The sequence below is a fragment of the Engystomops pustulosus genome, chromosome 5, assembly GCF_040894005.1.
Source record: "Engystomops pustulosus chromosome 5, aEngPut4.maternal, whole genome shotgun sequence".
Classification (NCBI taxonomy): Eukaryota; Metazoa; Chordata; class Amphibia; order Anura; family Leptodactylidae; genus Engystomops; species Engystomops pustulosus.
Genome location: NC_092415.1, coordinates 180,373,948 through 180,401,385, shown reverse-complemented (window position 1 = coordinate 180,401,385; position 27,438 = coordinate 180,373,948). Strand labels below are relative to the sequence as shown.

The window sequence follows — 27,438 nt, the reverse complement described above, 5'->3', positions numbered from 1 at the left end:
TGCAGCCATGGCGTAGGGGTACACAAAAGTCATGACACCAATGTTAACAGAACCTTTAAGAGGTATTCCAGTCATAAGTTATCCCTTATCCACATGGACCACCATGGATCAAGAGAACAAGAGTTTGTTGAATTGTGGGATTACCTCCACCGATCAGCAAGTTATCCTGTGAATAGGTGATAACTTGTTGGGAGAGTAGAAGTTACCTGTTACATAATATACAGTTGGGAAGAGACACTGCTCAGTCCTCAGTCTTTAACCTGCAATGACTTTAATGGTGAGCATACATGATGTCCTATTTCCATGGTGTAGATGGTGCATATATGATGTAGTGGCAACAATTAGGGCAGCAAAAAAATCAGTTTAGGATCCACGTTTAGGACCTGATACTGATGATCTCTTTCTAAGGACAGGTCATCATTATCAAATTCCATAAAAATATGACATAAGTGTTACCTTTACTCTTTCTTCAAAAGGAACAACGAAAGGAAGTTCGGTCAGTATCGCCAGCTGCCTCTCTTCAGAAACAGACAGGGGTGCAGGCTCCATACCCACTGCAAAAAGACAAGAGAAAGATGGCGGCGTGTTCACATATGGCCTATGAAGGTGGAGGAGGCATCATATCAGGAGACCCACTGATCTGGCACAAAACTAGTAACACATAGATGTTCCTCATATTTCACTCCGTAAAACAGGAGGAACAGCACAAGAAAACACTTTAACCCCTTCATGACTGATGTCCCATGCAGATAGCAGGTATATATAGGTCCAGACAGAGTCACGCTTTAAACAGTGAAATTCTGGTGTTGTATTAAAGAGGAGAATCTGCCCTTTGAAGTGATATCAGGATAGTGTTTCTAGGTGACACAGAATGATATAGCCTTAAAGGGGAGATTCTCATTTTTAATAGGACACATGAATAGTATTTCTAGGTGCCACGATTCAGGATCATTTGAAGTGAGCCCCCATCCAGCCGGTCAGCTGAAGGCAGAAAGCATAGGAAGCTTCTGAAGACACTTAGCAAAAGTACATGCACCCTCTGCCCCTGATCCTAGAAAATGGTGATGGACTGATGCTGCACATATTTAGAATATAATTTTGGTAAAGCTTTATACCAAAGGATGACAAAGTATTTTTTTAGCGTTTTTTAGTTTTTTTGTCAGCTAATTTTAAACATTGACCTGGACTTTCAGGCACCAATTACCCTTGGCCATGTAGGGGATAAGAAAAGATGCGCCAGAATTGTTCTACGAAGGGGAATTACAAGTATTCACTAAAACAGAAGAGGCGTCAAATTTCCTTCCACAGCAAAAAAGCAAAAATAAGCCCCTTTAACAGATGCCCTTGAGGAATCCAGTATTGCTTGTAGAGCTCAGTATATTGCCAGCCCCAGCAGAGCAGTGTAAGGGTTAATTTGTGTATGAACACAGAACTGCGTGTACAGCAAAGGTAGGTCTCAATTAAAAAAGCTGGAGCTCTATTACTCTGCTCAATTAGTCACCCGGATCTACATTTCACCATCAAGATCTCAATATGCGGAGAGAATGATGGTCAGAAGATGTCAATACACACAGCATTAGAAGGCCCAGGAATGCCACTTAGCAGAATGAGGGGTCACCAGTAAATACTACCAGATGTTCTAGGCCCCACTAATGGCCACCAAGATAAGTACACACAAAACAAAGCACTGCAAGAAAAGCAGAAAATCACAAAACTGAAAGGATCAGGAGACTAATGATGTGCCTACACCGTCTCCATAGCAGGAAAAAGACATTACAGGGTTAAGAATAGCAGTGCCCCATCGTAAGGATAGGTCCTTGATATCAGATTGTCGGGGGTCTAACACCCATCACCCCCACAGGGAACAAAACCCAAAGCAGACAGATCCCTTCTCTGTGAAGAGGTGGAACCAAGTCACTAGGAGAGCATCCCGATAATCTGCAGTAACCTGGTCTGACCACTAACCGGAGACTGGCGTGTACTTGTGGTTTATTAGCTGCTGCTAACAGGTGATCTATGGGGATCCCTGAAATCAGTAATGGATGACCTGCAATATGGATAGTAAAGAAATATTCTTTGGAAGAGTGGAGGTAAATATACACTCCCTTCGGGTCTCTTCATATTTGCTTGTATCGAAGTATCCCACAGTAACTCACATACATCAGTTTATCCGCCCCCCTTCCTTACTGAGCTTTACAGGAAACGGGACAACAGATGTTACCTCTTCCCAACTTCCATGCATATTATGTACGTCTGATTTGCACATGCCCCATGTAAGTAGCATGTGTATAGATGATATAACGGTGGCCCTCCTGAAACAATTATATCTTTGGAACCCTGGCACCTAGAAACACAGTTTTTAACCCCAATTGTGGTGTCCTTAAAAAGGAGAATCTCTACTTTACTACAATATCAGTATTGTGTTTCTAGGTGACAGATAACTGGTGATTTCTACAAGTGAAATGGTTCAAAGCAGAAAACCCTGCACCTAAGGAAGAACACTGCCACGAAAACTGCCCAAAACCACCTGTAAATTCCAGCTCTACCAGCTGTCCATGTGAATATACATGTGGCCATTATACAGTAGCCACCTACGCAGTATCTACACAAGAGAATGTAGCTGTTTATATACTGCCATGTGACTGTGATTAATATATTTACTACCAGGTCACTGGCACAATATTTAGCGATCTGCGGGGGGGGGGGGGGTGGGAAATTATTTTACTGGCTCTGAAACAACAGCAAGGTGTCCACATTGTGTAGACATCATGTGCCTTGCCCAGCTGAAACAATCACGGGTTATTTTGCTAGTTTTGGGCACTTAAAGGGAACTTATCAACAGGTTTTACTCCACTAAACTTAACTACTAGCCCCCTCAGGTAGGGGATGAAAAGCCCTTTCCAGAATTCCCCCTTTAATGTGAAATCTCACCTGCTTACCTATAAATAACATTACCCAAAGTCAGCCAAATATGACTCTTTTCACCTCATTTTTACATGAGATGAGTCAAGTTTAGTGGTATCAGTGGGATGATCACTTCAGAAGCCCCTGTATCTTCTATAGCACCTAGAAACATGTTGTTTGTAACTAACAAAAATAGTGAGGTGGCTGGCAGGTGAGGGGTGGCCAGGGACTGCATAACAAAACTAAACATGTACTTACCCCATTGGTCCCTCCCAGCAAGGCACAGAGAGACCATTGCACAGGACACATGGGGGGGACCAAGGAGGTAAGAAGATATTTTTCATGCAGTCACCCGGATCCCACCCCCCAGAATACCAAAGGGTTTGGAGAACGAAAATATCATTAAAAGTAGTTCGATTCCTGAAAGATGGTTTGTTAAATACTATCTTACTAGGTGTAAAACCTTTTCCGGTATGTCCGTGTATTTACCGTCTAAAGTTGACTGCAGAGGTCCTATCCTCCCCATTCTCCGGTACCTCCATACGTGTCGTGCAGAGGGGACATAGAGCTGCGTTACCTAGTGAACAAAACACAGATTAGCTAGCACTAAATTACACTCAATATTGTATCTGTACACATTTCAAAAGTTATAATATTTAATTTCTATGTGTGATATATATATATATATATATATATATATATATATATGTGTGTATTTAATCTTTCATTTCAGCTTTAAATTTTAGGAAATTTCGGAAAAAAAAAAAAAAAAAAAAAACACAGCATGGACTATAGTATAATATGTATGTGTAGTTGGAATTATTGTTCTCTCCCTTCTCCCCATCTGGCCGCATTTTGCCTTTATTCTTTGGGTCGGGAAGATCATTGAGTTACCAGACTACCAGACTATAAGGTGCACTGGAGTATAAGGCGCACTATCAATAAATGCCTGCTAAAACGTCTAGGTTCATATATAAACCGCACCGGATTATAAGGCGCACCTGATTATAAGGATGAATGACCAGCAGGTGGCAGACCTGTGCACAGTTCAAGGCAGCTGTTGGCTGTAAGTATGGTTCATATATAAGGCGCACTGGAGGACCATATGGACCATGGTTCATATATAAGGCGCACCTTTGATTTTTGAGAAAATCTAAAGATTTTTTGTGCGCCTTATAGTCTGAAAAATACGGTAAATGGATTTTCAAATTTTATTTGGCATAAGGTAATACCTTATTTGTTTATTCTTTATTTATATGTGATCTAAGATAAGGTGGGGAGATTTTATTTTTATATATTTATTACACTTCTTTAGGCCCCCTCGGGTACTTGAACCCTAGTGGGTCTGATTACTTATGTCATATACTGCAATACTAGTGTAGTGTATCATACATTCTTCTTACTGCAGATCTGTATTCTGCATAATGACAGGCCTGTGAGACTTATGATGGCTACTGAAAGACATGAAAATTGGGAACAATCCAGCCCAAGATAGGGTCACGGAGACGCAACCAGTACATAAATACGGCCAACAGCTTTGCGCCGTGATATTTATATGGTTAACTCCAGCACCAATGACTGATGTTAGATGCAAACACCTGCAATGTATGAAGAAGGCTCGGTCTGTGAGCCCTCTCCATAACTCCTTTAAAGGAAACCTACCATTTCAAATGGTCGGTGTAAGCTGTAAACACCGAGCACCAGCTCAGGGTGAGCTGGTGCTGGTGCTTAGTTTCGTTAGTGTTAAAACCGCAGTATCGCGGTTTTAACACTTTTTAAACTTTATAGCAGAAACTGCTTCGGCGCTGCGCGCGACCGTACAGCTTTTGCTATAAAGTTTAAAAAGTGTTAAAACCGCGATACCGTGGTTTATAACACTAACGAAACTAAGCACCGGCACCAGCTCACCCTGAGCTGGTGCTCGGTGTTTACAGCTTACACCTACCATTTGAAATGGTAGGTTTCCTTTAAAAGAAGTTTCACCACCTCACACACCATTCGGCAGGGGCTGCTACACATATTCAGGGGCACTATGAATTTTCTTTCAAGCTCCCACAATTGCAGAGATATGAGTCGCAGTATCTGACAATTATAATCCTCTCTACTGTCACAGAGGAGGTGCTTAGCATGGGTTATGCTAACAATATGCTAGGATTATAAAGGTCAGATATCTCAGCAACCGTGGGGGCTAGAAAGAAGATCCAAAGTGCAACCTGAATCTCTATAGCAGTCCCTACAGCATGGTATGCTCATCTCCACATGGGTGAGGTGGTGGAAGGTCCTCTTTAATGAGGGGTCGTTAAACTACAGCAGATTTATCATCCAGCATCAGACACTGATGAATATGGTGCAGTGTACGACCGTTTGTCTATTGTCTAACTTTGAGAGAAACTTACTTTATCAGCTTTAATATTCTCCTGTTCAGACAGCCAATGATTCAGTGGACAAAAGTTTCTTCTGGTATCCCGAGCCTTCAACATCTTTACAAGGTTGGTAATTACCTATAGAAAACAAAAATTTGAAGTTAAGAACTTGAATTGATAAAAGAGCTGGATAGTTTATATCTGTACTATTATGACATGTGGTCACGGTCGATAGGGGTTACCCGCTTGTGAATACACGACCAGATACACCTTAGAGATAACTGGCTCTCCAAAAAGACAGACGCCTCTCTGAAGATCAATGTTAAAGGAAATCCGCCATCAGTTTTGACTATACCAAGCTGCAGACAGCGCTAGGTATAGGCCCTGGAGATCAGAGTATCCATACCTTTGTGCGTGCAGTAAGTAGCAGCAGGACTGTGAAGAGTGAACTTTTAAATCAGGTTTTCAGCTCCTACAAGTGCTATGTGCAGGTGTTTCTGCCTGAAAGGGAACCAGTCATCAGCATTTCACATTTTCATTTAATGACAGGTTCCCAAGGCCTTTTTAAATACTAATTACGACATTAGGGGTTTTACTCACTTGTAAAAGTTTATAAAAGTTATGCAGATCTGCCTCTGAGTCACAGTGTCATCATCATTATCTCCTCTCTGCTCTCGCAACTCAAATTCCTCCCCCCCCCCCTCATGCAGGCATGAGATGACCCTGTTCTGATGATGACTCGTTGACTCAATGCAGTTTTATCAACTTTAGAAGGGAGTGTAATGACTAATGGAAATCGTAAAAGCCCATTGGCATAAGCAGCTCCTAGAGCCGTTTTTATAGGTGACTGGTCCTCTTTAAACAGACTATGGGAACCTACCCCAAGGTAAAAAATTTGAAATCCCATTAAAGTGTACCTGTCACCAGGGATCTCATGTTCGCTAAAGACAGGTTCCAGAAGCCCATTACAGCTGTATTGCAAGAAGGCAGAAAGACATATTTGCAATGCAGCTTTAATGGGCGTTTGCTGCCTGTCTTTAGTGAAAATGAGGTCTCTGGTGACAGGTTCCCTTTAAGAGCTTTGTACTCTTCGCAATAAAATGTTCCACAGCCCCTCATCCTGCCAGTACTAACAGCATGCACTATAGTATGACTACACTGATCTCTAGGACTGCTACCCAAGGCTGTCTGCAGCTCTGTATGGCCTTTTAAATTAGCGTGTTTACTGATGATTCTTCTCTATTCCCCTCTAAAGTCAACCGAGCAAAAAAACGTTAAAAAATTTGAATTTGTATGCAAGTCGGAACCGTATACTTTATAACTGTAACCCCAGCCAAACATTTTTTTGGATTTAAAAAATGTTGCATTGTCATCAGAATCAAAATTAACAATAAAGCTTCATTACAGACACCTGATAACTGTTATAGCTGTGTATTGTAGCCTGGGGCTAAAGTACAATAAATTACCAACATCCAGAGGTCCGTTTGTAACTAGGGGTTGTCTGTAAGTCGGGTGTTCTTAAGTAGGGGAACTCCTGTATAAGGGGTGGTACCAAGTTAGTAAGGTATTCCCTAACTAGTGCATTGAGGATAACAAGCTGATCATTGAGGGTCCAAATGCTGTTCCATATTATCCCAAACTGCTCCCTTCCAATATGAGACAGAAATCTGCCAGCTCGTGCTTTTCTGTGTCCAGAACATCAGCAATTGCTTCTATTTAAAACTTCTAAGTGGAAGTCAAACGCCTCGGCAGGCGGAAAAACCTTAGCGTATTATGACACATTAACGCTGTGTCCCCCCTTATGAAAACATTATCATTTGGGCTCAATTCGGTTAATGTTCATCAGGCCCATTGCTTGTAAGTGAAATGTCTTGTAAAATCAGGGCGAATGGGCTGGATGGAGGCGATTGTAGGCTTGTAGAATGAATAAGCATTGCTTAATTAGCCCATCAGGTTAAGTGCACGCATTAATGGGTCCTTCTTAAAGTCTAACGTGACATCTCCCTCCAAACATGGCCAAGAAGAAAGTTCCATTAGCAATATTAATACAAGCTTAGTTGATCATTTTCATTCAATTAACTTCTTTCAATTAAATAGATAGCTTGACAAAAGCAGTGATAAAAGACCCGGAGGGACAGCTGATGACTCAAGCCCAACATTACTGTGCGAGAGGTCGCCCGTATTCAACGGACAGTAAATCTAGCATTCAATTTGGGAAATGCATTTCTCCGGCTTCTGTGTCTTTAATGGGCAGGGGCGTTTTTTTTAGCTGACTGGATGCGTTTGCTTGAGAGAGGACATTGAGTGACGCTTCTACACAATGGATCCAGTCTGGGTTGTAGATGAGATAGACAGAGAGAAGACAGGGAAGAGGAGAGTGGCGATTGTGAGTGTGTATGGAGGGTATAGTCACACATTGCAGAGTAGTAGGATTCACAGTGCTTATCAGCACATGGAGAGGAAGCAGCCATTGCAGCACTGAGGTAATCTGAGAGGGAGAGCAAAGAAACTGCTGCATATAGGTAACAAAGATAATAGGCAAAGTTTTTATACATCTCAAGAGCTATTGATTTGTGGAAAAAAAAAACCTTTACAGTTACTCTTTAAAGGAAATCTACCATAAAAATCAAGAAGGGATAAACCAGGGACTTATACTCATAGATGCAGGCACTGTGACAGTGGTAATCTTCTTATATTTGTTATCTGTGGTCTCCTTTAATATAGAATCAACTTTTTAAAATATATTAATGAGACAGAAGGGCTCTGAGGGTGTTACCAGAGCCTCTCCATGCTGTAGCTTCACAAACTGTTACACTGTGCAGGAGAACATCTTCCACTCTCCCACTGTGCAAGATTACATCAGGCATAAGGAGCAGGGGGAGACAGCCTGTAAAGCAGGGGGGGGGGGGGATCTGTAACAAGCCCCCAGACTCATTATAATAGTTTTAAAGGTTGATTTTAAAATGAATGAGGCAATGGATAACAAATACTATGTGTATGTGTCCCAGGTTTATCATGCTTGATGGTAGATTTCCTTTAACTCTCTTCCTGACCCAAGTCTATGGCCTCTCATTGAGCCAAACCAGTTCCTCCTACCATACTGATAAGATGTATTGACACTGAAACAATGCCGTCTATGGTTAATAGTCTATTCCTTTAAAAAAATAAAAAAAAAAACGACTTACTGGTTTGGATGTTATCCTACGTCATGTTTCTTAAAAGTCAGACAAGAAGGCAGAGGAAGCTGCCTTATATAAAGGACATCTTCCTCCAGCACTTATGCCCTTGCTGTTAAGAAAAAAAGGGTTTCAAAATCATGCAAATGAGCCCGAGGGGCTCCAGGCACCATTATGGTGCCCGGAGCCCCTAAGGTTCATTTGCATAATCTTAAAAAGCCTTTAAAAAAAAAAAAAAAAACAGGTCATAAGAAGCTAAAAAAAAAGCAGATCCTGCCAGATGGGACACACACAGTATGTCAGTGTGCTTGTTTTACAGGCCTTTGTCCTGGTGGTAGATTTCCTTTAAGGAAGCACTGGAGGAATATTTTTTTCTTTTCACATCCTTAAAATCTTATTTGAATATTCCTCACTTAGTGTGCCCTTTAAGACTCTAGAAATCTGAAGGACGCCTTGCAAAGGCAATCTCCATATGTAGAATAAATCCCTTCCCTTACCTAGGTCTATGGCCTCTCTCCTAGCCAAACCTGTTCCCTATACAGTACTGATAAAAGGCAATAGATCAGAACAGTCTACGGCTGGGTGTATTAGTCCTTCTAGAAAGAACTTGTCATGTCACAAAACATAAACAGAATAGGGCCTAACATGCTGATGGGTGAGGGTCTCTGTGATAGGACCCCACATAACACGAGAACAGGGGGTCTGATGTACCCCCCGTTGGACCCCTCGTTGCTCACGGCTAGGTTGCCCTGTTTATTTCTATGGAGCTGACGGAGATTGCAGAGCACCATACTCCGTAATGTTCATCAGCTCCATAGAGATGAACGAGGCAGCCAGCCAGGCGCGACCGGCTGCTCCACTCATCTCGGGGAGTGACGAGGGGTCCAATGGGGTCCATGCACCCTTTCGAACCTCCCGTTCTTGTGATCTGTGGGAGTCTCATCACTGAGACCCCCACCAATCAGCAAGTGAGGCCCTATCCTGTTGATATGGCCTAACTTGTTTCGTGGGAAAACCCCTTTAGGGTAGCACTGAGACATAGTTTTTCTTTTCCCACCCTGGAAAACCTAAATGCATACTTAGTACTTTTTATTAAATACAACGCCGAGTCTAATCTTTGGACTCATTCACACATCTTTGGTTTGATCTTTCACGCATTTGTGTGTCCATTACAATAACCTTGAATGTTGTCTTGTCATAGGTCAGTTTTCAGGGCCCAAACTTATTCATTCAAGTCTATGGGACTGTGAAAAACTGGATGTAAGAATTGTCATTTTTTTTTGCAGAATGAAACTATATGAAAATGGATGTGTGCGTGTATCCTTAGAGGGGAAAAGAGACCGAGGAGAGAGAAAAACCAAGGAGTGAGAAAGAGAAAGGAAGAAGATTTATTCTTATGTCAACTGAATAGGGATTTGCCCTCCATTTGGTCCATTAGCACCAGCATTATACAAGTCCTGATGAGATACTAATTAAGCCGAATTTTAAGGCATTAATGTGTCTTCCTCATCAAAAAAAATGCAGAAAATAATCAATCAATCTGACCCTCTTTCAGCAGTTTTACAAGTTTATGCGATCTGAAGACATTTCCGGGCAAACTTGTTGGTTTAAATGCAGATTGTATGGAGACTATAAACTTTAGGGGGGTCTCCAATGTGAAACACGACTTGTAATATATCACTGGCACTCAGGACCCAGGACAGGCTGAATGCATTTACATAGACACGTACAGTGTAGACCTCAATGTACACAGTGCGGCCACAGGGTCAGGAGTGTAGACATGTGATATGGCTGCACACAAAAGAAAATCCTGAAACCTCAGCTCAGGAAGGAATCTGCAACATAAATATAATACATTATGTCGCTGTTCACACTTGACAATGGTCGTTAAAGAATAAAAACATTACAGGAAAAAACTCAGACATTAACGGAAATCTACCATCAAATGATGGTAAACCAAAGGCACCTACTCATAGGAACAGGCAGAGTGACTGTGGTAATCTTCAATTATTTGCTATCCATGGCCTCCTTTCTTTTAAAATCAACCCCTACAATTATGCAAATTATCCCCAGGGGCTACCCTAGCCCCTCTGTGATCTGACTTTACAGATTGTTACACAGTCTCACCCCCTTCCCCTCCCGCTCCCTCAGCACTTGCACTTCTGTTTGTATGCACAGTGCTGAGAGGGGGGAGGGACAGTGTAACAGTCTGTAAAGCCAGATCACAGAGGGGCTAGGGAAGCCAGCTCAGGTTCATTAGCAAAATTTTAAAAGTGTATTTTAGAAGGAAGGAGGCCATGCTTAACAATATAATAAGATGAGCACAGTCACGGTGCCTGGATCTATGAGTAAGTGTCCCTGGTTTATCATGATGGATTTTGATGGTAGATTTCCTTTAAAAGAAAGAAAACTTTTCCTGGAATGCGTCATCTGCAGTGGATACTCCATTATGGTTAGAAGCTTCCTCGCCACCCAAGTTTTGGGTTTTAAATTTTGGAGGAACTCAGGAGTAAGTATTCATATCCACTATACTGCCCCCACAGGAAAAATAGGGCATTACAACATTCCCAGTGTAATTGAAGGTCTTTCTAAGTGATGCATCGAATACCTTAAAAAGTTGAATCCATCGTTTCTGCTCGGTCTGTATCCGCTGCTGCATCTCCACATTGGTGGTGACGCCGACACTCCGAAAAGCTGCCATGTATTCTTCTCGCATCTCGGGCTTTGTCTCGGGGTACGCCAGCTTGATGATTCCTAAACAGGCATCCCGTAGGCAGCGGGAGAGGATGACTAACTCTTCTAAGGTGAAAGGCATCATTGAAGATTGTCTCTGGCCAACTACTGTTAGGAAAGAGAACATTCAGCAACCTGTCACCATGTGCAAAATTGTAATACAGAGAGGGGTCCTTAAAGGGGTTTTCTGGACTATATCCATAGTATAGGTCACAGTAGTTTATAGGCGGAGGTGCAACACCCGATACCTGAGGTGATTAGATTACTGTCCACAGTGTAGAGAGCTACACCTGCCATAAAGCTATCTGCATCTATCTCTATCCCTAATTTTGTGGTACGGACACACGTCTTCCCTACTGATCAGGTACTGGAACAGGAAGAAAACAGCTCCAATGTCTGTGTAGTGGTCAGCCCAGGTTACTGCAATTGCTGAGCAACCATTACTTGGCTTGGCCACCAAACAGAGACTGGAGCTGACTACTTCCCTGTTCATCGACAGCTGATCAGCAGGGGTGTCCGACTCTCACCAATGCGATACTGGGGAGGTATCCTAAGAAAAGGTCATCAATATCTTTAACTTGGAAAATCCCTTTAACTTAGAACCCACCAGGAAATCTATCATCAAAATCAAGTATGATTAACTAGGGACACTTACTCATAGATCCAGGCACCATCACTGTACAGGACCACCTAACCGACCCCTGCCCCTCAGCACTTCCCCTCCACCCCGCTTCTGCTGTAAGCTCACATAGTGGGAGGGGGAAGTGCTCCTTGCACTCTGTAACAGTTTGTGAATTTTCAGCCCTTCTGGCTCCTTTGCATAATTGTAAAAGTTGATTTAACAAATAAGATAACCACAATCACGGTCCCTGGATGTAGGAGTAAGTGCCCCTGGGTTTATGGTGCTTGATTTGGGTGGTAGATTTCTGTAAGTAGAAAAGTGATGCATTTAAATGTTTAACATAAAGTTTATATATCTTACCTTCTATGGGGTCACCAAAAAATTCATTATCGTGTATAGAAATAAGGGAATGGCTAAAGAGCGAGCTAAAAAGATAAAAGAGTGGGATGATGCGGTTGGAGTCCTCTAATGACATGGGGGAGCCTCTGGATATCACCTGGAGGAGCGGCACCATTGACCTGGAAGGGTTACAGAGATTCAGGAAGACGAGGGTTAGCATACGAATAGACTCTGTTACAGCAGAATATAGATGGATTTGCTATGATACAGCTTACCCAGTAATCATTTTTGTTGTCATCGAAGAGATTAAGTACCAAAGATGTCGTAAAAATCTTGCGTTAAACGCTAGACTGTACAGGAGCCTGAATGGAAAAATACAGCGGTTACCAGCTATCAATATAAATCAAGTAAAGGCCAATTTATTGAATAATCCATGGTGCGGGGTCTGAAGGGAGGAGCAGGACTCCTTTTCATTGTCTTCCTAGAACCTGGAGTCCTGCTACTCCATTTAGGCTCTTCACAAGGGATAATACAGTGAATCAGCGGTGACTGGAGGGTTCCTTTAGGTATTAGTGGGGTCCTGACTACTGTGACCCCCCTCCAATCCCAAGAAAGAAGGGTAGTGAGAACCTTTACCCCTCTATGATAAAGATGCTTTATTAGTAACCACTAACACTAGATTATAATGGTAAATTAGACCTAACGTCGGAAAATACTAGAAAAATAATGGAATACTACTTTAAGAACAAAAGCGTAACCTATAGTAACAAGGAAATCATCTAACAAATTGCAAGCTATAACAAAAAGTAAACATTAAGAAAACACATTCTGTTCTGTAGGCAGAATGTTAGTGAGCAGGAGGAGCTGAGCAGATTGTATATAGTGTCCTGTATGCAGGCAGCATGTTACAGAGCAGGAGGAGCTGAGCAGATTGTACATAGTGTCCTATCTGCAGGCAGCATATTATAGAGCAGGAGGTGCTGATCAGGTTGACATAGTGTCCTATCTGCAGGCAGCATGTTATAGAGCAGGAGGGGCTGAGCAGGTTGACATAGTGTCCTATCTACAGGCAGTATGTTATAGAGCAGGAGGAGCTGAGCAGGTTGTACATCATTTCCAATCTGCAGGCAGATTGTTATAGAGCAAGAGGACCAAGTAGATAAAAATGTCTTTTGGGGGTAAAGGCTAGTTATTTATGCATCTGAATCTCTGCTCTTGAGTATCTTGCATCTTGAGAGGTCAGGGAGGTCATATAGAGACTGTATAGGTGGTCACTGAGGCCTCCTTAGAATGAGGACAGTGAAATATTGATCAGAGTGTCAGATGGAAGCAATGTACTAGAAGATGGAGTAATATTTAATGCATCCGAGATATTATTAGCGCAATCATTTAAATGAGAATAAAATCATTTTACAGCCCTTTCCACTGAGCCAACTATTTTTCTTTTATTATTTCTTTGCCTACAATTATTAGATTTAAAGGAATCAGCCATCAGTAATCTCACATGTAACCTGCCAACACACTGGAAGAGGCCAAAATGACAGGACGCACCCCCTCCCCATCGCCTCTGGGACCCTGGTGACCACCGCCTCTTAGTAGTCACAATTACACAATGCCAAGAGCTAAGTGGAAGAAATCAACGCCGGGGGCAATAAAACAAACCATTTCCTCTACTGCTGGACCATGGAACATCCATCACTGGGAAGGGGCTTTACATGGATATCGGGATTGTTCCCTCATTAATTGAAGATTTATTTTCCTGCAATAAAGTATCCGGTCTGTAAGAAACCGCTATAAATTGGGAAATAAAATAAGTGACATAGTTGAACATAGTTAATGTTTGGATACAATGGTGGCCAATGACATCTTTCCTAATAAGCGCTGTGTATATATGCGTGGTATAGGTGTGTCATAGGGATGTATAATGTGGTGATACATTCCCCCAGCAGAGGGCGCTGTATGTATTCTCCTGCTCTAATGGTGACCACATCCACGTCGGGGGGCTATGGTGGTGGTCGATCCCGGATTTACACACTATGGATCAGTATCTAGAGTAGGACATTGGGTCCTCATCATAAAGGGCTACGGAGTTTGATGGCGCTACAGAAATAAAGATTGTTATCTATTGGATGACTTGGTACTTGACTCGTTTATACCTATTGGGTTGGATTTATCCGCAGGTTTTATATATGACTTTCGGGCATATATTATTATTGTTGAATCTTCAGATTTACATGTATATATAAATCACGCAGAGGGGCTCCGGACTTCATAGATGTCAATGGAGCATGGCGTTCCTCAAGCTCATTTGCATAATTTTTAAAACCTGTATTCATTTTTTTTTTTAAAATGGCATGAGAAGCTAAAAGAAGAGCAGATCCTGGTAGAGGGGGCACACACCAGTATGTCAGTGTGCTTGGTTTAAAATCCTTCATACTGGCCAGAAGGACACTGGGCATGTTACCTGAGCCCCTCCATGCTGTGGTTTCACAGCATATTACACTGCGAGAACAACTTTCCCCCTCCCAATGTGTAAAGTTACAGCAGGCAGAAAGAGGGAGAAGTGCTGAAGGAGCTGGGGGTGAGACAGTGTAACAGCCTGTGAAGTTGCAGCATGGAGATACTCTCATATCCCTCCCCTCCCAGCGCCCTTCTCCCTCATCAGAATAATTTTAAAAGTTGAATTTAGAAGGAATGACACAATGGCTAACAAATACAAGATGATGGATCACAGTCACAGTGCCTGGATCTGTTTTTGATGCTTTTGATGGTAGATTTCCTTTAAGGAGTCCTCTTCATACATCAAATAAATAACCAAACATAATCCTAACCATGTTCAGTATCTCTGCGCTTCAAAATGGACGATCTAATCAAAATATAATAAAAGACTATTCCTAGTGGTGAACCCCATAACAGAACATAGCGAAATTTAGCGAACACATAAAAATTTGAATAGAGAATAGAGATGCGATAGAGAAAAAAAACCATCACAAGAACATAAACTCCTCAAAATCACAATTACTGTTTCTAAATCACATTCACTTAAAGGGGTTTTCCCAGTAGACAAGCATAGGGCCTAACTTGCTGATTGGTGGGGGGTCTCTGTGAAGACAGGCCCACATATCATGAGAATGAGGGGTTCAATTTACCTCCATATGATCCCTCGCCACACTCCGAGATGAGCGGAGCAGACGGCCACGTATGTCCGTTCTGCTCCATTCATCTCTATGGAGCTTGGCAATGTCAGTCAGCTCCATGGAGATCCTATCAATAGGGTCCAACTTGTTTCCTGGGAAAACCCCTTAAATGCTCCTGTAACACACTGCATAATATACTACGTGTTCTTATATGAGGGCATACATGTAGCCTTAGCACTGAATAAAACATCACGGCATGCTCCACCGGACAACATATTCCCTAGATGGATCCTACAAAGCTTCATGTTTGTCTAAGGCCAATAAAAGGAAGTGTGAAATTCCTTCCATCTGCCACGATTAAATGACTCATTAAGCCTTTATTTAGAAGAATCCCCCCCCCCCATAAAACTTAATTAGCTGAAAGCAAGATTCTCCCTCATAAACACTGACCTGTATCCCATTATAATCATTGAAGATAATGAATTTAACACAATAGGTTTAAACAAAGGTGTCACAATATTGTCACCTCTGCGGGGCTACAAGATGTCCCTGGCCGAACACCATGGCCCGTACCACCCAACCTATTCATGAGTCCCATCACCCAGCCATAAAGTGACACAGCTCGGGTCAGCACAATGCATGCCTCCCGTCGCTGATAGCATCCTACTGATAGCCAAAAATTATAATACAATGGCCAAAGTGTCCGAAAACACAATCAAAGGGCAATTACAAGGAATAATAACCAGGGCAATAAGTTTACTCTCTCATCCTGTGAAAGGAAGGTCACCCGATGTTGTGTTGACACATGAAGGTTGGGAATAGGAATGCAGGGTCTTCACATAAAGCCCTGTGTGGTAAGTCCAACATGACACCTGGGTGTTAGGACTCACCGCTTATTTAACAGATTAGTGCTGGATAAAGGCCAAGCATTATCGCTACATCGGTAAACAGGAGCACAAAAAATAGCAGTCGCCAGGTCATCAAAGCCGAAAAATCACCTGCAGAAAGGACAAGATGAAATGGAGTCTATGGGGGAGATTTATCATAAGTCTCTTAGAGCAGAACTATTCTAGTTGGCCATAGCAACCAATCAGAGCTCAGCTTTCATTTCCCCACAGCTGTTTATGAAAGCTGAGCTCTGATTCGTTTCCATGGGACATCTAGAAGAGTTTTACCGCAGAAACTTGATGATAAATCTCCCCATATGCATTTAAACTCCTACTCTAGGGCATGGTTGCCAAACACAAGGCCCGCAGCCTTGTTATATCCGGCATGTCTCCCTGCCCGTATGTTGTGGAAATATGCTAAGTTTTCCACGCCTCTTTTAGCTACCTTGTAAGACAGCTCCCTTGATATCAAGCATGACCTACAAGAAGCCTTATGACATGATGTGGGATTAGAACAAAACCAGAAGGATCAGTGAGAGAGAGGCTTGTGACTAGGGTCAGAAAGTAAGAGTTCTCCTTGCGGAGACTGAAAATTAAGGCCATCGTGCCCCTATGTTGTGAAGCATAGAGCCTAGGGTAACTCTGATACTCCTCACTTCCTCACTACCCCCAAGCAGCAGTAGCAGCCTTCTCCTGTGTGCAGCAGCTGTACGCGGCTCTGAAGCAGGCAGATGTGATGATGTCATAACATCACGTCTACCGGCTACAGAGCCGCATACAGCCCCTACTCAGAGAAGAAGATAAGACGACTGCTTCAGAGGAGGAGGGAAAGGTGAGTATAGGGATACTCTAGGTTCTTTGCTGCTCTGACTATAGGCTATAGGTGTGGGGGTACTCTGACTATTGGCTACGGTAGGGGCACATACCAGCCATTCCGTTGTCTCAGGTTATTTAAGAATATGTTCAGCTTTGTGGTTGGCCGGTTGGTCTAAGATGGGTGATTATGATGGTAATGATGTATAAACCTAATTGCTAAACATCAAGTAGCATTTCCAGGATCCGTTACCGCTTTCTACTTAAAAAATTTTTTAAAAAAACTGAAAAAAATGGAGCAGCAGATCTGTTCTTTTTCCCTGCTATTAAAAATAGAAACATAATGGAAAGTACATTGAAGTCTGTGGGGAACTGAAGATCTTACGCTTTGAAAGGAAATCTACCAGCAAAAGATTTCATAATAAACCAGAGGCACTTACTCACAGATCCAAGCACCGTAATATGTGGAATATTTGCTATCCATGGGCTCCTTCTAAAATCAACTTTTATAATTATTCTAATGAGCCTAAAGGGCTCATGGGGGTGTTACCAGAGCCCCTCAGTGCTGTAGCTTCACAGCCTGTTACAACAATGATGAAATCTGCCCCAACTAGACAGTGGCACGGACAATAAAGCCTCATGCATAGGTCAGGCTCGGATGACAGTAGAAAAAGCGAACAGGACCTGCTCTATTATTTGTTCCTTAGGCATTTGGCTCATACAAGGTGCAGGTGAAACCACATCAGTGTCCATGAGTCCATAGAGGAGCATTTGTCCATCTGGTTATGTCCTCCAGTATTACTTGGCTATGCCCGGGATATCTGTGCAGGATGATCTCCGTAGAGTTACATTATATCCAGGTATAAAAATCCATCCATCTAAAGGCATCTCCTGAGCAGCTATTTGTTGCCTGTAAAGAGCCTCTCAATGAAAACTTGCCTCTCAATAAAGCCACAAATTAATAGAGCTGCTAAGTAGACTTAGGCTTGTAATGCACTTTAAAGATTAGTGGAATCAATAGTGCAGACCTGACATGCCCTGGGGAGCCACAACAAATATTGGTTGTTTGTAGCTATGGATAAACCAAGGTTAAATCGACTTCTAAATTGAATCAAACAGTAAATCTTGGTCTATCTTTTACTATAGGAGGAGTTTTTTTTTGTTTTGTAACGCAACCGTTACCGGGTGCTCGGGTTCAGGAGGCGACATGCAACGTGAGATGTTCTAGCGTCAACAAAAAATTAAAAAAACGAAGAAAAAAAATCAATAGAAGAATAAGTAGAAATAAATGAGCTGCAACAATTTATTAAGCAAAAACATTTTAACAAAGCAAATTGTGACAAATACCCTTCTTGACATGTTCCACTGCTGCTAAACAATCTATTGATCTGGAATGTGTTATAGGGCTATGGGGAGAAGAGGGCACTTAATACCCCCCTATTAACAGGTTGAGAGGGGGTGGGGTATTAAGTGTATGGCTGGTGTATACATTTTTTATAGAGGATCCTTAGAATGAATGTGAAGAGAAAAATCTGAAGGGTTTGTAGTTTTTCTTTTTGATTTTTTTCTTGCATCTCCTCATTTACCTAGCGAAGTGAAAAAAACTAATAATAATAATTCCTTTATTTATATAGCGCACACAGATTACGCAGCAATGGACAGGTCTTGCCAGATCACTCCCTGTCCTCAATGGGGCTCACAATCTAATCAACCTACCAGTATGTTTTGGAGTGTGGGAGAAAACTGGATGACCCGGCGGAAACCCACGTAAACACGGCAAGAACATACAAACTCTTTGCAGATGTTGACCCTGGGACTTGAACCCAAGTACCCAGCGCTGCAAAGCTGAAATGCTAACCACTAAGCCACCATGCCTCCCATATCAATAAATATATGCCTGGGGTCATTATTGTACATCAAATAATCTGCTAATAGATTATGTCACTTACCTTTCTATATATACAAAAAAAAAAAAAAGTGTGACCTTTTGGCCATAAAAATAAAACTAACGTTGGGTGAATAGGTAAATATCAGCAGAAGCGACCGATCGGATAATTCCCATTCTCCTCCAAAATGATAGTAGGCAAAAAAAGTTATCATAAAAATTAAATTTTAACATTTGCAATCCTTAGTCTCTTATAGCGGTTCCTATAGGGTGGCACATCTGTCCCATAGTATCCGACTTGCCCCATATTCTACAGCCAACAGCTATCTAAAGTAATGGTCAGCTTAACCCCTTCATGACTGCCAAACGGCTGTATACATCCTGTTTGCACATGCCCCCTTTGAAAAGGACGTTTATAAACAAGAGGCGCCACATCTGACCATGGATATTACTCAGAATTGCAACAAGGGCTCCACTTATTTCTATAAAGCCAAGAGTCAATACCGCAACCAACCATGGTTAGAGGTGCAGCGCCGTTTTTGGAAAAAAGCAGCCAAATCTTTTAAAGGGGCTCTGTGCAAAAAAAAAAAAAAAGTTTACTAGGTTCAGTACAATACTACAATACTGTAGGATCTTGGGAGTTGTAGTTGATGATGGCGGCCATCTTGGAGATTACTTTGCCTACTTTAGAAAGCCCATATAATTTTGTGAATAAAAAAAGCAAATTATTTAGGCTCCATTGTGTGACTAATGACATTAAGTTTTGTTGTATTCATTTATTTATGGCTTTTTAGTGGGCAATTTCACAAAATCTGAAGTGTCCCTGGTGTAAGCAGTCTTCACTGCTCTAAGGGCTTCAGATGGCCACTATGGGGGCTGCGATTTGGTTGTATGATTTGTGACCAGATCATGGCGGCCATAGAGCTTTATGGCTCCTGGCCAGGGCGCTGTGAGCACATGGGAGCCACGCTGCAAAGTATAAGACTTAGGCTACATTCACACTAACGTATGGGGGACATATATACGGCCGATATACGTCCCCCATAGGCAGCAATGGGCACACGGCACCCTACCGGCACCTGTCCTATCTTTTCCCGTAATATGGCGCCTTGCGCCATAGGTTGCTATGGAGAGGGGCGGGGGTGAGCTGCGGTCACCTCCTCCTCCTCTCCCCGTACACTGCCGTTGCCCGCTACGGTACGGTACGGGCGGGCAACGGCAGTGTGAATGTAGCCTAATGTGTCAGATCTGTGGCCCAGCCGCTCGTCTGCTTATGGAGGGAAGAAGGGTGAAGAGCGTTAAACCCCTCCTCCTCCAGGGTCTGTGCTCGCCTGGGATCTGGTCCGGGCGAGCACACAGCAGGCCTGAGGAACCAGGGGTGCGAGAGAGTGAAACAGTGAGAACACAGAGGGGCTAGGGTAGTCCTTCAGCCTCAATTGCATAATCTAAAAAGTTGATTTTAGAAGGAAGGAGACCATGGATAACAAATATAAGAAAATTACCGGTGCCTGGATATACGAGTAAGTGTCCCCAGTTTATCATGATGGATTCTGATGGCAGATTTTCCCTATACAGTCCCTTACATGTGTTACACACAGCATCCTGGAAGAATATAAGGTTTATACGCAAAGGAATCAATGACATTACATCTGGCAGTGGTATCCTGGTGGTTTGAGAGATCCTAACATTCTATCAATATTACGACTTTTAATTAAATATAATGATCTGCATTACTGTTCATTTGGATGAGGTTCCAGCTCGAATCGCCACTAAATTCATAGTAAGGAAAAGTGACATCTTCCCCACAGCGCTGACTGAAGGGACAGAGGCGGCCACCGGATAAATGACTGAACCTTCAAAGGCCACAGATGATCACATTCTCTTGTCAAGAATGAATTCTTTTTGGCTTACATTATCACAATTATTAATACAGGACACGAGCCGTGTAGTTATAGAATCAGCAGTATAAGTCAGTAGAGGTCCAGAGGTTCTGCTGGTGTCTGGTGCAAGACTGATCCCACGTGGATATATGGAGGCGATAAAGGCGGCACAAATATTCCTTACCAAATATACATCACACACCCAACTGCAGATATGTGTGTTGGAAAAACTGGATACACCCCACACGCCAGACCTTCTAAATATCATACAGTTCTCACCTAAAACCAACATTTTTTCTTCCGTTTTGAGCAGTATCTTTGTGGCATCAATTTTTCACAGGTCCTCAGAATCTATAAGTGATCCGTGAAAAACTAATCTGACTTTCTGAGGACATATGTGCTCGTACGGGAAGGGGGGAACATGTGATAGTCACAGCCATGGACATGAGCCCATACAGGAGCCCATACAGGAGCCCTTACAAGAAGTATTGCAGTGTATTATGCTGCCCGAAACTATTACATTAGGGTGGACTGAAAATAAAGATAAAGTGTAAAAATCTGAATTTAAATATATATAAAAAATAAATAAGTCGAAGGTTAACAAAAACCAAAACGCCATAACCATTTTTTCCATTTATATAAAAAGAAGGAAACAATACAAATAGAAATTTATTTGGCATTCCTAGGCGGATGACCAAAATATAAATAATAACAATTAAATTAAAAACAAACTTTTTTTTCACTTGACCTAATAATTACAAAAAAAATTTAAGTGTAAAATCACAGCCCAAAAACAAAAATTAAAAACATCAAAAGTCTTCAGGTGAAATAAAAAAAGTATACCATATTCCACTACAAAATATTTCCCCAAAACAAATGGAAAATTTAAGTTCCTCCCCCCCATTGCATAATTTCTATTGTGCCAATTTCTCTAAAGAGCCATAGCTAAACACTAAATTGATGCCCTATTTAAAGGGGATTTCTGGGAATTTGAGCTCATAGACGGATCCTCAGAATAGGTGATGAATATCAGATCAGTGGGGACGGTAACCACAGCTATACAATGTACCAGTGGCTAGTGGACATTTTTAACCCTTATTTAGCCCTTTTAGCTTAACCTGTTGTAAGAGCAAAGAATCGTAAAACTATGATTGCGCATCCTGATATAATGGCTGCAGTCAAAAAAGCTAATGGTCCTATTCTCCAGGATGATAGTTTCTTACTTCCTGACAGCCATAAACATCAGTGGGCCAAGACGGACCCTAATGACACGGCAGCACAATTTGACACAGATTCACATCACTGACTGCAGCTCAGTTTTATGGCCCCCAACACAACCTGATCAACAGGGCTCGGTTCTTCATCTTGGTGCTCAATGTGAAAACATAACAACTACAAACTGTGTTATATTATCCTTTTCTCACTGTTACTTTTGTTGCACTAAGGAAGAATTGACATCACTTTACAAGCCTAGAAATTAAAAGTTAGAAGAAGAAGAGCCACAGCACATTTAAAGCTTAAATGGGTTTTTCCACGAACGAAAGTAAGGCCCAATCCACTGGATAGTGCCCAACGGGCTGATCAGTGGGGGTCTATGTGCCGAGACCCAACAGATCTGACAGCGCTCAGCAATTTCCATCGGCTCCATAGAGATTAATGGAGCAGAACGGTCATGCAAGCCAGTCTGCTCCATTAATCTGATGAAGCGACGAGCAGTCCGATGGAGCTCTTGTTTTTGCGATCTGTGGGGTTCTCTGCACTGAGACCCATTCAGATCATCAAGTCCCGTGGATAGGGCCTAACTTTTTAACATTGCAGCCGTGGAAAGGAATCATTTAGGGATAAGGGCAATGCTTTTCAATAGGTTCAATCAATCATCAAACCAATAAAAAAAAAATTTGTAAAGGAATCGGTACGAAAATTTGTGTCTCAGAGTGGTCTCCAACAGCCCATGCGTCACTAACATCCATCTACTTTTCCAAAACCCCAAATAATGAGCATAGTCATCAAAAATGCTATAATATATATACATATATAGTGCTGCATGCAGATACACTGTGTGAAATTTACTACTCTGTGACATATAAGTTCAGTAAATGGAGTATTCCTACCTGACTTTGGGAACCATCATGCGGTGCTGTACCATTAGTGTATGGCATATGGAGGCCATAAGAGTGAAGACCTCCTCGCTGGCAGAATCTCTCCACACCATATTCAGCAGTGTGTTAGTCTGCTGCTTAGTGTCCAGCTTCTTTAGGCACTCTTCTGTGATGTATTGCACAGACATCTTGCCATCGCCCTGTGCACAAGAACATAAAAAATTAAGAATTATTACTTACTACGAGGATATAATACGATTAACTATAAGATCAGGTTATAATGTGGCACCTGGAGCTGACAGACAATGATCACCTGTAAAAATGGTTTACACATTGTCAGTGCGCTACATTTTAGTACTGGGTTTGTATTTAGCTATCCCTAAAATTCTGCTAAGATTCTGTTCACACTTGCACTGCATTTCATTCCATCTGTGTAGTCTGCAGTGCTATTCTTGCCATTGAAAATATTAAAACCATGGCAGGATGGAATGATGGTGAACCTAGGTACAAGTTAGGAAGGTCCTTCCGGATTCTTTGGGACCCATTGGAAATCAGATCACAGAAGTACTGATAATGGTAATGTGATAATTGGTCACTGTGTATTGGCTTTCTCAGAGTCACATGTGATGCTGTTTCAAAGAGGCTTATTTGTAGAAATAGCCTCACCAGAACCCTCCACTTCCAGCAACCCAGAGCCGCAGTGATAAGCAAACCCATAGCAGGTCAGCGGTGACATCTATATACAGGCAGTCCCCGGGTTATGTACAAGATATGTTCTATAGGTTGGTTCTTAAGTTGAATTTGTTTGTAAATCAGGTATATTTTGTAAATGTAACTCTTAAATTATTTTTTGTTCCATGTGACAATTGGATTTTCAAAATTTTGGGTTTACAAGGGAACAAGTATTAATAATAAAGCTTGATTACAGACACTTTAGAGTTGACAATTGCAGTCTGGGTTCAGTAAATAACCAGCATCCAGAGATCGTCTCCAAACAGTGGCCAGATACGTTCATATGTAAGTCAGGTCTCCTAAAAGAGGAGCTGTCAGGTGGCTTGAATAGAAAAAAAAATTATACTTACCAAGAGGTAAGTCTGATGAGGCACAACAGAATCATCTATAGATCCTGCGCCAGCTCCTAGTCCCTGTATTGCGGCAAGTGAAGCCAGATTAAAATCACGGTTTAACTACATATGCGCCGTACCTAACGCGCTTGTGCACTCAAGCCGGGATGTACTAACTACACCGTGCAGGCGCCAGCAGTTGCAAATTAGATATTTATAAACCTCTTTTTTGGGGGGGGGTTATTGTGTTGGGAGCTATTTGGGACACTAAACCAGTGGTCCATATGGACCTGTTCCCATCCCCCTGACATGTCCCATTTAAATCGGGGACTGCCTGTACTTGGCACATCACTACTGCAATTATGTAGAGCAGCAGCCATAAACCACCCAAAGAACCCAAAAAATTTATCCTATACTCACCTTTCCTGACATCCCAGAAGCAGCAGCAGTAATCTTCTCTTCTTCTCTCTACTACTGCTGCTGCTTCTGGGAACCCAGGACAGGAGAGCATAGGATTTTTGTTAGGTTTTTTTTTCTTTTTAAAAGTAAAAAAAAAAAAAAAAGGAGAAAGGGTGGGTGTTCAGCTGCCTGGAGGTAAACCTACAAAATATACCTGCTTTGACTTGCATACAAATTCGACTTAAGAACAAATCCACAGAACCTACCTTGTAAGTAACCCGGAGACTTCCTGTGTATAACTTATAAATGGGATGGTTTCACTTACCATTGTGGTGACCATTTTGCCCATATCTTCATCATCATCTTCAGAGTCACTGGCGAGCTCCTGGTGATTTGTGACAGTGGAGACTGGTAACTGAGAGAGAAAGGCCTGCAGTACTCTCAGGTATACAAGCATCCCCTCCTCTGATAGAGTGCCTGAAATACAAGGTCATTGTGATGGAATGAATCCTAATAAGAATACATAATGCTTAACTCATTCTAACCTCATTCCCAAATAATAACCATACACCAACATGATGGTCTATAATAGCATTATTAAAGGAAACCTGCCATCAAAATCCATGGGCATTTACTCATATATCCAGGCACCATGACTGTGGTAATCTTCTTATATTTGTAGTCCATGGCCTACTTTTAAAGTTATGCAAGTGAGCTAGAAGGGCTCTGGGGGCGTTACCAAACGCCCTCAGTGCTCCAGATTCACAGGCTGTTACAATGAGCAGAACATGTCTTACCCAACCCCCTTCTCTCACACTCTCTGCCTGTGTAATCTAACAGCAGCATGAAGTGCAGGGGTAGTCTATGAAGCTACAGGACAGAGTGTTCCTGGTAACTTTCCCCCCAGGAAAACTACAGGTTAATTAGCATAATTTGAAACGTTGAATTTTAAAAGGTAAGAGGCCATGGATAACAAGGACAATGTAGGAGGCCTGGCTCATACTGGATTTTCATCCTAGATTTCCTCTATTGTCACAATAAATTAAAAGAAAACAAACCATTCGTGCCAAAACTAAAAAGAGGATATTACAGGAGTATTTCATTCATGACCTATCCTTATAGGTCATCAATAAAAGTTTGGCAGGGGTTTGACTCCAGGTAAACATTAGCTGAGGCTTTAGTGTGCCCAAACTAAAGTGCCAGGCTCTGTTACATTCAAGAAAATAACAATAATTGTTGAGGGTCCAAATGCTGGGACCTCAACTGATCACAAGATCAGGAATCCCACCCTCACTAATTGATGGAGTGGCAGATTGAGTATGTGTCCCGTCACTTCATTCAATACTATTGGAGCGGCAAAAGTTTCCAAGCACAGCGCTCGTATATCTCCAGCACTGCCGTTCACTGTCTACAAGAGTGCAGGGAATAGATGAACACCGTGCTCAGCAATTTCCTCCACTTCCAAAGTATTGAACGGAGCATTCTCTAACAGCCTCTACATCAATTAGTGAGAGGGGAGCCTCGGTTTTGTTATTTTTGCAGCTCCCTGCGATCAGTTTGTTATCCTCTCTCCTGTGCATAAGGGATAACAATCAAACTTGGTACAACCCAAATGTTTTGTACTTGTTTTCATCTATATGAGCCCCTTAGTGAATGTTCAACACCATGGAATTAATTGTGCGTTATAACTAAATAACAACCCCTTTAAATAGGGGACAAAAAATATATATATAAATGTGGCTGCAGGATCAGACTACACAGAGCTTGTTTTGTGGTCTGTTACCATGGAGCCTGGTAGTTTGCAAAGCAGCTGAAGAAAAAAAATAATAAAAGTATTGAATATATTATAACTACTACAGTAGGAGTTTATTTTTATTTTGTATACACTGAATGAATAAAGAAAAATGTTTGTACAGGTGGATATATCTCAAAACATTCCCAAACAGGCCCAAAATCTTGAAAATGGAGACTTACTCAAGAACGTTTCCCCGACTGTGAGCACAAAATAGAAAAGCCAAGGCGTCTGGTCACATCTCAGCGGGCGATGACACTGTTCCCCTAGTAAAGCGTTGAGGAACAGTTCATAGGGGAAAGTGGTGTGCGCGTCCGCCAGTGCTGGAATGATGAAGTGGAAGATCTGATCGGTGTAAGGTGCAGCCAGAAACTCTCTGGTAAAGGCAGAGAAAACCTGTTGCCTGAACATTAAAAAGAATATATTGTTAGTTAGGAAGAAAACACAGATTCAGTGAATAGTAAACCTTCAAAAGTACGATAATACATTTCACACAGTGATACATAATGAAAACGCTTGTTGATCTATGTGGTGAGACACCTCCCATTGCCGAAATCCCTCTTTATGTAAATTACAAACCAAATCTGGACATCCCATTCCCACTAATCGATGGAGCGGCAGGTTGAACATGTGTCCATACATTCAATTGTATGGGAGTGACCGAAATAGCCCTACTCAGCTATCCTCAGTCCTCTTATAACCGAGTGCTGTGCTCAGCCATTTCAGTCACTCCCATACAACTGAATGAAGCGACAGAACACATACTTGTCCTGCCGTTCCATTCATTAGTGAGAAAGGGACCCCCATTCTCTGGATTGCTGGGGGTCATATTCTTGTGTGATCCATAGTGGCCCCAGCTGTTGGAGCCATGACGATCAGATTGTTATACTTTATCACGTGCATAGCGGATAACAAAAATTGGAACAACCCCTTTAAAGGGAAGCTGTAAACAGAAATTGACCAAATAATCTCCAACTAGTGTGAATCAGATTAACACCTTCAAGACGGCATCATCCAGAAAATCAACTCTGAAATGAGATGTAAATTGGTTGTGTAAAATTAAAGAGGCGGAGAATTCAGCACTGAAGTCAAGCTCTCCCATCTCAGAATACTGTATTTGACATCATGCAACAGACTTCAGGAAAGGGAGTTGGTGATGTTTAAGTTTTGTGTCCGTAAAGGGAACCTGTCACCAGGGACCTCATTTTCACTAAAGACAGGTTGCAGAAGCCCTTCACACCTGCAGTGCAAAAATGTCTCTCTCCCTTTTCTAAGCATTTGCATAACAATATAATTGTGTGTTATAACTTACCTTGCACCCTGACAAAATCCGGGGGTAGTCACA

At 42.0% G+C, this 27,438-nt stretch overlaps 1 protein-coding gene across 2 annotated transcripts in view; it reads right to left on the bottom strand.

Moving 5' to 3' along the window:
* Positions 1-27,438, bottom strand: part of UBE3C (ubiquitin protein ligase E3C) — a 72,393-nt gene that overhangs the window by 27,198 nt on the left and 17,757 nt on the right. For both annotated transcript variants that reach the window (XM_072153963.1, XM_072153964.1), the window contains exons 9-17: positions 26,276-26,496; positions 24,627-24,778; positions 22,851-23,038; positions 12,413-12,499; positions 12,159-12,316; positions 11,052-11,284; positions 5,301-5,405; positions 3,394-3,481; positions 457-554 (exon numbers count right to left, since the gene is read on the bottom strand). In XM_072153963.1, the coding sequence (XP_072010064.1) occupies positions 457-554; positions 3,394-3,481; positions 5,301-5,405; positions 11,052-11,284; positions 12,159-12,316; positions 12,413-12,499; positions 22,851-23,038; positions 24,627-24,778; positions 26,276-26,496 (1,330 nt within the window). The remainder of the gene's footprint in view (positions 1-456; positions 555-3,393; positions 3,482-5,300; positions 5,406-11,051; positions 11,285-12,158; positions 12,317-12,412; positions 12,500-22,850; positions 23,039-24,626; positions 24,779-26,275; positions 26,497-27,438) is intronic.